At 44.0% G+C, this 15602-nt stretch overlaps 1 protein-coding gene across 6 annotated transcripts in view; it reads left to right on the top strand.

Annotated features, from left to right (window-relative positions):
• Nucleotides 1-15602, top strand: part of WDR7 (WD repeat domain 7) — a 383582-nt gene that overhangs the window by 144613 nt on the left and 223367 nt on the right. For all 6 annotated transcript variants that reach the window (XM_077282600.1, XM_077282585.1, XM_077282579.1 and 3 more), the window contains one exon: nucleotides 11445-11558. In XM_077282600.1, coding sequence (XP_077138715.1) covers nucleotides 11445-11558 — 114 coding nt within the window. The remainder of the gene's footprint in view (nucleotides 1-11444; nucleotides 11559-15602) is intronic.

Genomic DNA, 15602 nt, shown 5'->3' with positions numbered 1-15602 from the left:
TGCTGCGCTAAGAAGAGGCTGATCACACTGCAGTCCACCCTGTATCCGATCTATTACTGTAGATATCAGGGGTGCTGAGCTAAGAAGCGGCTGCTCACACTGCTGTCCACCCTTTATCCGATCTAATACTGTAGATATTAGGGGTGCTGAGCTAAGAAGAGGCTGCACACACTGCTGTCCACCCTGTATCCGATCTAATACTGTAGATATCAGGGGTGCTGAGCTAAGAAGAGGCTGATCACACTGCTGTCCACCCTGTATCCGATTTATTACTGTAGATATCAGGGGTGCTGAGCTAAGAAGAGGCTGCTCACACTGCTGTCCACCCTGTATCCGATCTAATACTGTAGATATCAGGGGTGCTGAGCTAAGAAGAGGCTCCTCACAATGCTGTCCACCCTGTATCCGATCTAATACTGTAGATATCAGGGGTGCTGAGCTAAGAACAGGCTGCTCACACTGCTGTCCACCCTGTATCCGATCTAATACTGTAGATATCAGGGGTGCTGAGCTAAGAGGCGGCTGCTCACACTGCTGTCCACCCTGTATCCGATCTAATACTGTAGATATCAGGGGTGCTGAGCTAAGAAGAGGCTGCTCACACTGCTGTCCACCCTGTATCCGATCTAATACTGTAGATATCAGGGGTACTGAGGTAAGAAGAGGCTGCTCACACTGCTGTCCACCCTGTATCCGATCTAATACTGTAGATATCAGGGGTGCTGAGCTAAGAAGAGGCTGATCATACTGCTGTCCACTCTGTATCCGATCTAATACTGTAGATATCAGGGGTGCTGAGCTGAGGCGGCTGCTCACACTGCTGTCCACCCTGTATCCGATCTAATACTGTAGATATCAGAGGTGCTGAGCTAAGAAGAGGCTGCTCACACTGCTGTCCACCCTGTATCTGATCTAATACTGTAGATACCAGGGGTGCTGAGGTAAGAAGAGGCTGCTCACACTGCTGTCTACCCTGTATCCGATCTAATACTGTAGATGTCAGGGGTGCTGAGCTAAGAAGAGGCTGATCACACTGCTGTCCACTCTGTATCCGATCTAATACTGTAGATACCAGGGGTGCTGGGGTGAGAAGAGGCTACTCACACTGCTGTCCACCCTGTATCTGATCTAATACTGTAGATATCAGGGGTGCTGAGCTAAGAAGAGGCTGATCACACTGCTGTCCACTCTGTATCCGATCTAATACTGTAGATATCAGGGGTGCTGACCTAAGAGGCGGCTGCTCACACTGCTGTCCACCCTGTATCCGATCTAATACTGTAGATATCAGGGGTGCTGAGCTAAGAAGAGGCTGCTTACACTGCTGTCCACCCTGTATCTGATCTAATACTGTAGATACCAGGGGTGCTGAGGTAAGAAGAGGCTGCTCACACTGCTGTCCACCCTGTATCTGATCTAATACTGTAGATATCAGGGGTGCTGAGGTAAGAAGAGGCTGCTCACACTGCTGTCCACCCTGTATCTGATCTAATACTGTAGATGTCAGGGGTGCTGAGCTAAGAAGAGGCTGCTCACACTGCTGTCCACCCTGTATCCGATCTAATACTGTAGATATCAGGGGTGCTGAGCTAAGAGGCGGCTGCTCACACTGCTGTCCACCCTGTATCCGATCTAATACTGTAGATATCAGGGGTGCTGAGGTAAGAAGAGGCTGCTCACACTGCTGTCCACCCTGTATCTGATCTAATACTGTAGATGTCAGGGGTGCTGAGCTAAGAAGAGGCTGCTCACACTGCTGTCCACCCTGTATCCGATCTAATACTGGAGATATCGGGTGCTGAGCTAAGAAGAGGCTGATCACACTGCTGTCCACCCTGTCTATCTGATTTAATACTGTAGATATCAGGGGTGCTGGGGTGAGAAGAGGCTGCTCACACTGCTGTCCACCCTGTATCCGATCTAATACTGTAGATATCAGGGGTGCTGAGCTAAGAAGAGGCTGATCACACTGCTGTCCACCCTGTATCCGATCTAATACTGTAGTTTTCATTGGTGCTGGTGTAAGAAGAAACTGCTGAGTGTTGTCCACATTGTTTCTGAGAGTTTTCTACTGCACATGCTCAGATGCACCTGTCCAACAACCTGTCCTGTTAACAAATTATATTCACAGATATTAAGGAATATATTCTTAATTACTTTTTTTTCTTCATATTTTTATGTTCCAGTAGAAACCTTTTATTGACTTTCATGAAGGAGGGATTTAGGTTTTACATACAGATTAGAATATTGCTGTGAATACAATACCCAGTTATACAATGATTTGTCTACTATAGGTGCACATTTGCATTAAATAATATATTCCTAATTAACCCCTTCCCGACCCATGACGCCTATGTGGCGTCATGGAATGATCGCATCCCTGCAGATCGGGTGAAAGGGTTAACTCCTATTTTACCCGATCTGCAGGGAGAGGGGGAGTTGTACTTCAGCCTAGGGGGGGTGGCTTTGCCCCCACGTGGCTACGATCGCTCTGATTGGCTGTTGAAAGTGCAACAGCCAATCAGAGCAATTTGCAATATTTCACCTATGAAAATGGTGAAATATTGCAATCCAGCCATGGCCGATGCTGCAATAGCATCTGCCATGGCTGGAAATCATGTTCTGGCCCCCCCCCCCCCACTGCCCCCGATCTCCTCCCCAGTCCTCCGTTCTGTCCGGTACCCCCCTCCGTCCCCCTGTTCGCTCCCCCGTGCTCCTGTCCGCTCCCCCGTGCTCCTGTCCGCTCCCCCCGTCCTCCGATCCCCCCCCCTGTGCTCCGATCCACCCCCCCCACCCCCTCATACTTACCGAGCCTCCCGAAGTCGGTCCGTCTTCTCCCTGGGCGCCGCCATCTTCCAAGATGGCGGGCGCATGCTCAGTGCGCCCGCCGAATCTGCCGGCTGGCAGATTCGTTACAAGTACATTTTGATCGCTGTGGTAGGTTCTATCACAGCGATCAAAATAAAAAAAATAATAAATAAACCCCCCCCTTTATCACCCCCATAGGTAGGGACAATAATAAAATAAAGAAAATATTTATTTTTCTTTTTCCACTAGGGTTAGGGTTAGAACTAGGGTTAGAACTAGGGGTAGGGTTAGGGTTAGGGTTAGGGTTATGGCATGTACACACAGTGCGGATTTGGCTGCGGATCCGCAGCGGATTGGCCGCGGATCCGCAGCGGATTGGCCGCGGATCCACAGCGGATTGGCCGCTGCGAATTCGTAGAAGTTTTACATCAGGTTTACAGTACCATGTACACCTATGGAAAACCAAATCCGCTGTGCCCATGGTGTGGAAAATTCCGTGCAGAAACGCTGTGTTGTATTTTACGCAGCATGTCAATTCTTTGTGCAGATTCCGCAGCGTTTTACACCTGTTCCTCAATAGGAATCCGCAGGTGAAATCCGCACAAAAAAAACACTGGAAATCTGCTGTAAATCCGCAGGTAAAACGCAGTGCCTTTTACCTGCAGATTTTTCAAAAATCGTGCGGAAAAATCTCACACGAATCCGCAACGTGGGCACATAGCCTTAGAGTTAGGGTTGGAATTAGAGTTAGGGTTGGAATTAGGGCTAGGGTTAGAAATAGGGTTAAGATTAGGCTTGTGGTTAGGGTTACGGATAGGGTTACGGGTGTGTTGGGGTTAGGGTTGTGGTTAGGGGTGTGTTGGGGTTAGGGTTGTGATTAGGGTTATGGCTACAGTTGGGATTAGGATTAGGGGTGTGTTGGGGTTAGTGTTGAAGTTAGAATTGAGGGGTTTCCACTGTTTATGCACATCAGGGGTCTCCAAACGCAACATGGCGCCACCATTGATTCCAGCCAATCTTGCGTTCAAAAAGTCAAATGGTGCTCCCTCCCTTCCAAGCCCGGACGTGCGCCCAAACAGTGGTTTACCCCCACATTTGGGGTACCAGCATACTCAGGACAAACTGGGCAACAACTGTTGGGGTCCAATTTCTCCTGATACCCTTGCAAAAATAAAAAATTACTTGCTAAAACATAATTTTTGAGGAAAGAACAATTATTTTTTATTTTCACGGCTCTGCGTTATAAACTTCTGTGAAGCACTTGGGGGTTGAACGTGCTCACCACACATCTAGATAAGTTCCTTGGGGGGTCTAGTTTCCAAAATGGGGTCACTTGTGGGGTGTTTCTACTGTTTAGGCATATCAGGGGCTCTGCAAACGTAACATGATGCCCGCAGACCATTCCATCAAAGTCTGCATTTCAAAACGTCACTACTTCCCTTCCGAGCCCCGGCATGTGCCCAAACAGTGGTTTACCCCCACATATGGGGTATCAGCGTACTCAGGAGAAACTGGAAAACATTTTTTGGGGTCAAATTTCTCCTGTTACCCTTGCAAAAATAAAACATTCTGGGCTAAAAAAATATTTTTGAGGAAAGGAAACACATTTATTAATTTCACGGCTCTGCGTTATAAACTTCTGTGAAGCACTTGGGGGTTCAAAGTGCTCACCACACAGCTAGATAAGTTCCCTTGGGGGTCTAGTTTCCAAAATGGAGTCACTTGTGGGGAGTTCCTACTGTTTAAGCACATCAGGGGCTCTGCAAACGCAACCTGACGCCCGCAGAGCATTCCATCAAAGTCTGCATTTTAAAACGTCACTACTTCCCTTCCAAACCCCGACGTGTGCCAAAACAGTGGTTTACCCCCACATATGGGGTATCAGCGTACTCAGGACAAACTGGGCAACAACTTTTGGGGTCCAATTTCTCCTGTTACCCTTGGGAAAATAAAAAAATGTGGGCTAAAAAATCATTTTTGAGAAAAGAAAAATTATTTTTTATTTTCATGGCTCTGCGTTATAAACTTCTGTGAAGCACTTGGGGGTTCAAAGTGCTCACCACACATCTAGATTAGTTCCTTCGGAGGTCTAGTTTCCAAAATGGGGTCACTTGTGCGGGAGCTCCAATGTTTAGGCACACAGGGGCTCTCCAAACGTGACATGGTGTCTGCTAGCGATGGAGATAATTTTTCATTGAAAAAGTCAAATGGCGCTCCTTCCCTTCCGAGCCCTGCCGTGCGCCCAAACAGTGGTTTACCCCCACATATGAGGTATCAGCGTACTCAGAACAAATTGGACAACAACATTCGTGGTCCAGTTTCTCCTTTTACCCTTGGGAAAATAAAAAAAATTTCGCTAAAAGATCATTTTTGTGACTAAAAAGTTAAATGTTCATTTTTTACTTCCATGTTGCTTCTGCTGCTGTGAAACACCTGAAGGGTTAATAAACTTCTTGAATGTGGTTTTGAGCACCTTGAGGGGTGCAGTTTTTAGAATGGTGTCACTTTGGGGTATTTTCAGCCATATAGAACCCTCAAACTGACTTCAAATGTGAGGTGGTCCCTAAAAAAAAATGGTTTTGTAAATTTTGTTGTAAAAATGAGAAATCACTGGTCAAATTTTAACCCTTATAACTTCCTAGCAAAAAAAAATTTGTTTCCAAAATTGTGCTGATGTAAAGTAGACATGTGGGAAATGTTATTTATTAACTATTTTGTGTCACATAACTCTCTAGTTTAACAGAATAAAAATTCAAAATGTGAAAATTGCGAAATTTTCAAAATTTTTGCCAAATTTCCATTTTTTTCACAAATAAACTCAGAAATTATCGACCTAAATTTACCACTAACATGAAGCCCAATATGTCACGAAAAAACAATCTCAGAATCGCTAGGATCCGTTGAAGCGTTCCTGAGTTATTACCTCATAAAGGGACACTGGTCAGAATTGCAAAAAACGGCAAGGTCATGAAGGGGTTAAAATAAAGAACAAATATTGGTCTTTTTGTGTTTCCTCTGCTTTTTTCCCAACCTCATGAGTGTGGAGTTTGTCACATAACTACGCAGATTGCCATCATGCGGGAAATTGGTTGTCACCCATCTTTTGCAGACAGGAATAGATTACTGGTAAGATGAAGTATATTTACAGCGGGTCTGCTGAAGGTTTTCAACTCTATTAATACTAAAAAGATAAAACTACAGTATAGCAGCAAGTGGTATAAACTAAGCCGCCACACTCAATGCCAAGCAGCAGCTGTAAAGCATGTTAAATTAAAGGGTGGCATAAATATTAAAAAGCTTTGAACTCGAATGATATTGACCCTCTATGATTACAATCTTGCATTTTTTCACCAATTCTCTCCCCTGCAGGTTCTATCTGTATAGTTTTTGGTTGAATCTGGCAAGTGGGTGGAGACTATGTACTATCATGTCTCCAGTATGATGAGAGATTTCTGGTCTCTTATCTTTGTTACATGTGTTCAGAATTAGCAGCAGCACATAGGACATTATATCGAAGTACTGAGCAGTGTAGCTGTCAATCCAGTCCTGGGGATGAGATAAAACAGGTACTGGAAAACAACAACACTGCCTGCATGTGTCTTTACTTCTCGGTCTTACTTTTGTCATCATACCCTCTCCTTAGACTTCAAAAGGCGGTTATAGCATGGTGTTTTGAGTTTGGTTCAGTAGAACCGCTGCTACGTGGGTGGACAATAGCGTTAGTGCAACGTGTGCATCCGCATAGGGGCCCATAGAAAACCAAAATAGTCTATTAAAGCAGATGTAGGGTCTTGTATTTGCAGCAATTCCAAATGTAGAAAGCTCAAAAGCAAAATTGCAAAACATTTACATGTCTGCCAGAGAATCAGTCTTAGAATTTTCTCCTATTATTCTCAATTTTGGAGTTGCATAAAAACCCCCCACAAAATCTGTGGCTCCTTTAACGGCAAGTAAAAGGTTATCTTGCTCTGGCCTTTGTGTGTATGTGCTGATGTGGATGCAGGCAGCCAGACAGGCAATGTGTGGAGAGAGACCAGGGAGCAGCCTGCCCGATCGATAGCAGTGGTGTGAAATGAATTAATGTGAGGCAGTCAGTCTGTCTGTCATGGCATTGCGGGGAAAGCACAGGCAGTACTGCTCCGCGACCGCGGCAGAGAGCTCGCTTCCTAGAAATGTTCCTCCCCGATCACCTGCTAAAATCCGTTTACTGTATATCCCAGCTACAGCCAGAAGCCCTAATGTGCCGTCACCTCGCCAAGTGGGGGAAGAATAATATTTAACATTTATATTTATTAAAATGTTTTGGGTTTTGTTTTCTTTATAGTGTCCCCCCAGAATAGTCAAAGGCGATAATAAAATAAATAACAAAAATGTGATTCTGCTGTAGGATATGTTAATTTTCCATTAAAATGATTACATAAAATATAGATGCACATTGTGTTTTCTTTGTTTTTTTTTCTTGCACGTCACTTGCAGTGGTAAAAGTTAATAAAAGAGAAATTAAATTGTGATTACTGGTGTTTCCTTTTTTTTTTTAGTGTGTATATATACATATATATATGTGTGTGTGTGTATATACAGTACAGACCAAAAGTTTGGACACACCTCCTTTAAAGATTTTTCTGTATTTTCATGACTATGAAAATTGTAAATTCACACTGAAGGCATCAAACCTATGAATTACCACATGTGAAATGGTCTTCCAACAATCTTGAAGGAGTTCCCAGAGATGCTTAGCACTTGTTGGCCCTTTTGCCTTCACTCTGCGGTCCAGCTCACCCCAAACCATCTCGATTGGGTTCAGGTCTGGTGACTGTGGAGGCCAGGTTATCTGGCGTAGCACCCCATCACTCTCCTTCTTGGTCAAATAGCCCTTACACTGCCTGGAGGTGTGTTTGGGGTCATTGTCCTGTTGAAAAATAAATCATGGTCCAACTAAACGCAAACCGGATGGAATAGCATGCCGCTGCAAGATGCTGTGGTAGCCATGCTGGTTCAGTATGCCTTCAATTTTGAATAAATCCCCAACAGTGTCACCAGCAAAGCACCCCCACACCATCACACCTCCTCCTCCATGCTTCACGGTGGGAACCAGGCATGTAGAGTCCATCCGTTCACCTTTTCTGCGTCGCACAAAGACAAGGTGGTTGGAAACAAAGATCTCAAATTTGGACTCATCAGACCAAAGCACAGATTTCCACTGGTCTAATGTCCATTCCTTGTGTTCTTTAGCCCAAACAAGTCTCTTCTGCTTGTTGCCTGTCCTTAGCAGTGGTTTCCTAGCAGCTATTTTACCATGAAGGCCTGCTGCACAAAGTCTCCTCTTACCAGTTGTTGTAGAGATGTGTCTGCTGCTAGAACTCTGTGTGGCATTGACCTGGTCTCTAATCTGAGCTGCTGTTAACCTGCGATTTCTGAGGCTGGTGACTCAGATAAACTTATCCTCAGAAGCAGAGGTGACTCTTGGTCTTCCTTTCCTGGGGCGGTCCTCATGTGAGCCAGTTTCCTTGTTGCGCTTGATGGTTTTTGCCACTGTACTTGGGGACACTTTCAAAGTTTGCCCAATTTTTCGGACTGAATGACCTTCATTTCTTAAAGTAATGATGGCCACTCATTTTTCTTTATTTAGCTGCTTTTTTCTTGTCATAATACAAATTCTAACAGTCTATTCAGTAGGACTATCAGCTGTGTATCCACCAGACTTCTGCACAACACAACTCATGGTCCCAACCCCATTTATAAGGCAAGAAATCCCACTTATTAAATCTGACAGGGCACACCTGTGAAGTGAAAACCATTCCCGGTGACTGCCTCTTGAAGGTCATCAAGAGAATGCCAAGAGTGTGCAAAGCAGTCATCAAAGCAAAAGATGACTAGAATATATGACATACTTTCAGTTGTTTCACACTTTTTTGTTAAGTATATAATTCCACATGTGTTAATTCATAGTTTTGATGCCTTCAGTGTGAATGTACAATTTTCATTGTCATGAAAATACAGAAAAATCTTTGTATGAGAAGGTGTGTCCCAACTTTTGGTCTGTACTGTATGTACATATATATATATATATATATATATATATATATATATATATATATATATATATGTGTACATACAGTACAGACCAAAAGTATATATATATAAAATTGTGTGTGTGTGTATATATATATATATGTATATATATATGTATATGTATATATATATATATATATATATATATATATATATATATATATATATATATATATATATATATATGTGCTGTGTATAGAGTTTTAGAATTATTTTTTTCCTGAGATGATCTGCTGTCATAAATATGATTTTTGTTTATGTGACGTTTTAGTTTATCATTGATTGTAGAATTTTATTTCATGGAAGTATCTAATAAAACGCCACAAAACATTTTTCGCTTTTATTATTTCTTGATTTTAACGGTAGTGTCGATCCCTTCGTCTCTGGCTTGTGATACCATGACGGAGATTTGTATATAGATTGTCAATCAGTGGCGCTGAAATAATTATTAAGTTTATTAGATTTCCACTTAGGATAAGAACAATAGAAAAAATGAAAAAAATAAAATTCCTTCCGTCCCATATAAAATATTTTCAAGGATCCAGAAAGCAATGTCTTCCACGTCCTCCCGCTTTAATGGCCGCATTCTTTTTCTACTCCGCTATCACTTAGGAGCTTGTATTGAATTTACAATAAAATAAAAAGAAGTGACCTCTGTAAAACCCCGGAGATCAACAATATCAGTCTCGGTTATGCACATGTTAAATTGTTCCATTGTAAGAGGCGAAAAGAAAGGAGAAAAAAAACAAAAACCCTCTACGAACCTGCCTTGTTTTATTGGAAATGATCAGGATGTGACCCGAGCCATTTGTACGAGACCGTAATATTAATAATCATCAGCCATATCCTGCCGAGTGAGGATTGAAGGAGCACGACGCGGCGTGCGATTAATACATGTCGCTCGTAAAGGGCTTAAAAATGTTTATTACGTGTTGAAGGCAATGCATTTTTTTTTTTTCAAAATGCATTTAATGCCTATGCCAATATTCTACTTGGCTATAAACGTGTTGTTCTTTATGGAAATTCCAAGTATATTCACCCCTATAAAAACCAAAAATTATCCCACAAAAATACACCAGGACCTGCACTTAAAAACAACTATCTTTGCAAAATTTCTATTTTTCCAATTGAAGTGAATGGAGACAGACACCTCCCCTTTAATTTTCCATGGAGCCCCCATTGTGAAGATAGACACATCCCCCCAGAGGTGGGAACCGTGACCTAAGTTGAAGTTCTTTGGTCCCTATAACTGGGATCCCAAGATTCACTGGTCTCTAGTAGTATTGTTCTTCACATATGGACCAAGAAGCCCCCCCAAGCTCCTGCACCCACTATAGTTACATCCCTGGTGGGATCTATGCTTAGAAGTTTTCATGGAATATTCTTTGGAAATGGAACAAATATCTCAATTGGGAATACTCCTTTATGGCTGCTTGACGTACTTCAGATTGAGGCTTATTGTTGCTATTTGGGTCAGGGTTTCTGGGCACTAATGGCGAAGTACCAGCCTATCAGTTATATGCAATGCCCAGCCCTGTTATCCCACCTGACCATTTGTGTCATCTTCTGTTGTCAGTCTTTTTCTGACTACCAGTCACTGAAAATGGTAGCCTGTTCCTCATGGGCGGGGCTAGACATGTTCTCCTTATTGGTCACCCAAGCTTTGGGATATTTCTGGCCCACCCAGGCGGAACTCTTTGAAAATTTAAAGGGAGATAGTTGAAGAGGCTGGAGCTACTTTAAAGGAGGGAACTGGCTTCCGTTATGTGAGGTGACATACTTAGGCTATGGAACAAATGATGCAGTAAACATGGTTAGTTTTGGGGGGCTATTGTGGGATGGCTCTATTAAGGCATGAGCAACGTTTTCGGGCAGTAATGGATTAGAGGGGCAGATTATACTGTAAAGGGGCTCATTTTTTTCCCCTTTTTTTTTTTGATTTTTGTTTCTTTGCAACAGAGCCGACATACAGACAGAATTATTTATCCGGCACAACGAAGGTCAAGTGCAATATTATTAGTTGTATGTTTTATTTATATGGAGCTGCCATATTGTGGAGCGCTGTTCAAAGGTCATTATTCATGTCTTTGTGGTCAGCGTGCAGCTCTTCCATGTCAGCTCTCTACGTATTAAGAATGTATGAGCAGCATCTGCGGGACAGGAAGAGTTTTATCCTAAACACCTAATCATCTGATCTTACATTTATTATGAATGTCCGGCGCTCTGAGACGCAAGGCGTCCTCTGAGATCCTAACCTCTGATATTTCTAGGTAATTAAAAGACAAAAAAAATGGTTTTCTTGCTAATATTTACTTTTAGAATTTTTGTATTTTGATCACTTGTAACTTTTTAAATTCTTTTATTTTACTTTTTTTTATTTTTCTTATTCTTTTTTATCTTTTTTAGTTACTTTTTCGGTACATATTAATGATTTATATATTTTGTACTTTAGAGCTCATTTTACTTTTCTGTTTATTTTTTATTGTATATTTTTTATGTTTAGTTTGAATTTTAGTCATTCTGTGTTCAAACTGTTTATTCTTTTTTGGATGCTTATTTTCCAGCTGGAGTGACGGCAGAATCTGTACAGGTCGGCAGTGGTAGTCCTGACTCTGCAGGGTCAGAGGTGAAAGTTCAGGAGGAAGAGCATGATCTGGTGGATGATGATCTTGCAGCAGGTAATGTCGGTTTTTTTTACGTTTATTGCTGATGTTACTGTTTCCTCGGTTATATCAACTCAACAAAACATTTTTGCTTTGAACAAATATTTGTCCAACATAAATAATTCTTCCACTTGATTGTTTAGTGGACACGGTAATTTATTTATGAACCTATATGATTCTTTCGATAGCCTTTTAAATAAGAGATACTGAGCTGTGATTTTTTCAATCATAACTGGATGACAGGAGTCTGGGTAAGCCTTCAATGTGGCTCCCCACCATCCCTACCCTTACCTGACACAGACACATGTACCCCCCCCCACAGATTGCAGCCAAACTTGTTCCTTTCCCCTTGACGTTTATTACTTACATCCATAGTACCACAAAACTGTGCCCATTCATAACACCGCTATACAGCACACTTTCCTAGTACTGCTCTCCCAATGGAATGAATACATGTTACTTCTATGAAACATGAATGTATACTTTACTTATACATATATTCATACACATATTATACTCCTTGGGCACACATGTGCACTGTACATAACATGCACACACCTACGTGCATATCGAACACCTACATCCACATTGCCTACCTATATCCACACCATCCACCTACATTCATCAACATTCACATTCCCTACCTACATCCACACTGCTCACCTATATTCACATCTTCCACATACATTTACATCAGTCTCCTACATGCACACTGCCCACCTGCACTCACATCGCTCACTTACATGCACACTGCCCACCTGCACTCACATCGCTCACTTACATGCACACTGCCCACCTGCACTCACATCGCTCACTTACAGTACATGCACACTGCCCACCTGCACTCACATCGCTCACTTACATGCACACTGCCCACCTGCAATCACATCTCTCACTAACATGCACACTGCCCACCTGCACTCACATCGCTCACTAATATGCACACTGCCCTCCTGCACTCACATCACTCACTAATATGCACACTGCCCACCTGCACTCACATTGCTCACTTACATGCACACTGCCCACCTGCACTCACATCTCTCACTAACATGCACACTGCCCACCTGCACTCACATCGCTCACTAATATGCACACTGCCCTCCTGCACTCACATCGCTCACTTACATGCACACTGCCCACCTGCACTCACATCGCTCACTTACATGCATACTGCCCACCTGTACTCACATCGCTCACTTACATGCACACTGCCCACCTGCACTCACATCGCTCACTTACATGCACACTGCCCACCTGCACTCACCGCTCACTTACATGCACACTGCCCACCTGTACTCACATCGCTCACTAACATGCACACTGCCCACCTGCACTCACATCTCTCACTAATATGCACACTGCCCTCCTGCACTCACATTACTCACTTACATGCACACTGCCCACCTGCACTCACATCACTGACTAACATGCACACTGCCCACCTGCACTCACATCGCTCACTAATATGCACACTGCCCTCCTGCGCTCACATCTCTCATTAACATGCACACTGCCCACCTGCACTCACATCTCTCACTAATATGCACTGCCCACCTGCACTCACATCTCTCACTTACATGCACACTGCCCACCTGCACTCACATCGCTCACTAACATGCACACTGCCCACCTGCACTCACATCGCTCACTAATATGCACACTGCCCTCCTGCACTCACATTACTCACTTACATGCACACTGCCCACATGCACTCACATCACTCACTAACATGCACACTGCCCACCTGCACTCACATCTCACTAACATGCACACTGCCCACCTGCACTCACATCTCTCACTAACATGCACACTGCCCACCTGCACTCACATCTCTCACTTACATGCACACTGCCCACATGCACTCACATCACTCACTAACATGCACACTGCCCACCTGCACTCACATCTCTCACTAATATGCACACTGCCCTCCTGCACTCACATCACTCACTAACATGCACACTGCCCACCTGCACTCACATCTCACTAACATGCACACTGCCCACCTGCACTCACATCTCTCACTAACATGCACACTGCCCACCTGCACTCACATCTCTCACTTACATGCACACTGCCCACATGCACTCACATCACTCACTAACATGCACACTGCCCACCTGCACTCACATCTCTCACTAATATGCACACTGCCCTCCTGCACTCACATTACTCACTTACATGCACACTGCCCACCTGCACTCACATCACTCACTAACATGCACACTGCCCTCCTGCACTCACATCTCTCACTAATATGCACACTGCCCACCTGTACTCACATCGCTCACTTACATGCACACTGCCCTCCTGCACTCACATCTCTCACTAACATGCACACTGCCCACCTGTAGTCACATCGCTCACTTACATGCACACTGCCCACCTGCACTCACATCTCTCACTAACATGCACACTGCCCTCCTGCACTCACATCACTCACTAATATGCACACTGCCCTCCTGCACTCACATCACTCACTAACATGCACACTGCACTCACATCACTCACTAACATGCACACTGCCCTCCTGCACTCACATCACTCACTAATATGCACACTGCCCTCCTGCACTCACATCACTCACTAATATGCACACTGCCCTCCTGCACTCACATCACTCACTAATATGCACACTGCCCTCCTGCACTCACATAACTCACTAATATGCACACTGCCCTCCTGCACTCACATCTCTCACTAACATGCACACTGCCCTCCTGCACTCACATCGCTCACTAACATGCACACTGCCCTCCTGCACTCACATTACTCACTAATATGCACACTGCCCTCCTGCACTCACATAACTCACTAATATGCACACTGCCCTCCTGCACTCACATCTCTCACTAACATGCACACTGCCCTCCTGCACTCACATCGCTCACTAACATGCACACTGCCCTCCTGCACTCACATCACTCACTAACATGCACACTGCCCTCCTGCACTCACATCTCTCACTAACATGCACACTGCCCTCCAGCACTCACATTGCTCACTAACCTGCACACTGCCCACCTGCACTCATATCACTCACTAACATGCACACTGCCCACCTGCACTCACATCACTCACTAACCTGCACACTGCCCACCTGCACTCATATCACTCACTAACATGCACACTGCCCTCCTGCACTCACATCGCTCACTAACATGCACACTGCCCTCCTGCACTCACATCGCTCACTTACATGCACACTGCCCTCCTGCACTCATATCTCTCACTAACATGCACACTGCCCTCCTGCACTCACATCGCTCACTAACATGCACACTGCCCTCCTGCACTCACATCGCTCACTTACATGCACACTGCCCACCTATACGCACATCACACATTGTATGCATACTGCCCTCCTGCACTCACATCGCTCACTAACATGCACACTGCCTTCCTGCACTCACATCGCTCACTTACATGCACACTGCCCACCTATACGCACATCACACATTGTATGCATACTGCTTACCTACACTCACATTCCCCACCTATAGTCACATTACACACCCACAGTCACATTGTACACCTATACTAATAGTGCACATAAATACACACACATTCAGTTAAACACATTATGCATAATTTGCAGCAGTGAAAAGCAGCCTGGTGAGCATGCGGCATAGCACTGATCCTGCCTGTGCTGCTTTTTGCACTCTGTCCCTTTTATTTTCCGTCGGCCCAGCATAGTGGCCCTGGTATCTAGTGATAGAGGCATAAGACTGACCAATCTAATTCATTTCCATTCTGAGAATTTCCTATGGTTATGCCACAAATGCCCGATAGGTGCGGCTCCGACCTCCTGGACCCTGGTCTATTAGACCTTAGAGGCATACCTTTTCTTGCAGAGTTTTTCTTTAAAAGTTAATTTCTTACATAGATTTAAAAAAAAAAAGTACAGTAAATGTAGAGAATGACATTTTCTTTTCTTCAAATTTGTAAACCCTGTGTTTCAGCTATTAGCAGATACACACGGTAGAGCAGAATGACTAGAAGTAAAGGCAGGAAAGCCAAGGCAGGGACCCCCTAGTAATCCACCATTTATTTTCA

This window comes from Ranitomeya variabilis, chromosome 1 (genome assembly GCF_051348905.1).
Source record: "Ranitomeya variabilis isolate aRanVar5 chromosome 1, aRanVar5.hap1, whole genome shotgun sequence".
Taxonomy (NCBI): Eukaryota; Metazoa; Chordata; class Amphibia; order Anura; family Dendrobatidae; genus Ranitomeya; species Ranitomeya variabilis.
The sequence above is the reverse complement of the archived record's forward strand: the minus strand, read 5'-3'. Positions and strand labels throughout refer to the sequence as shown.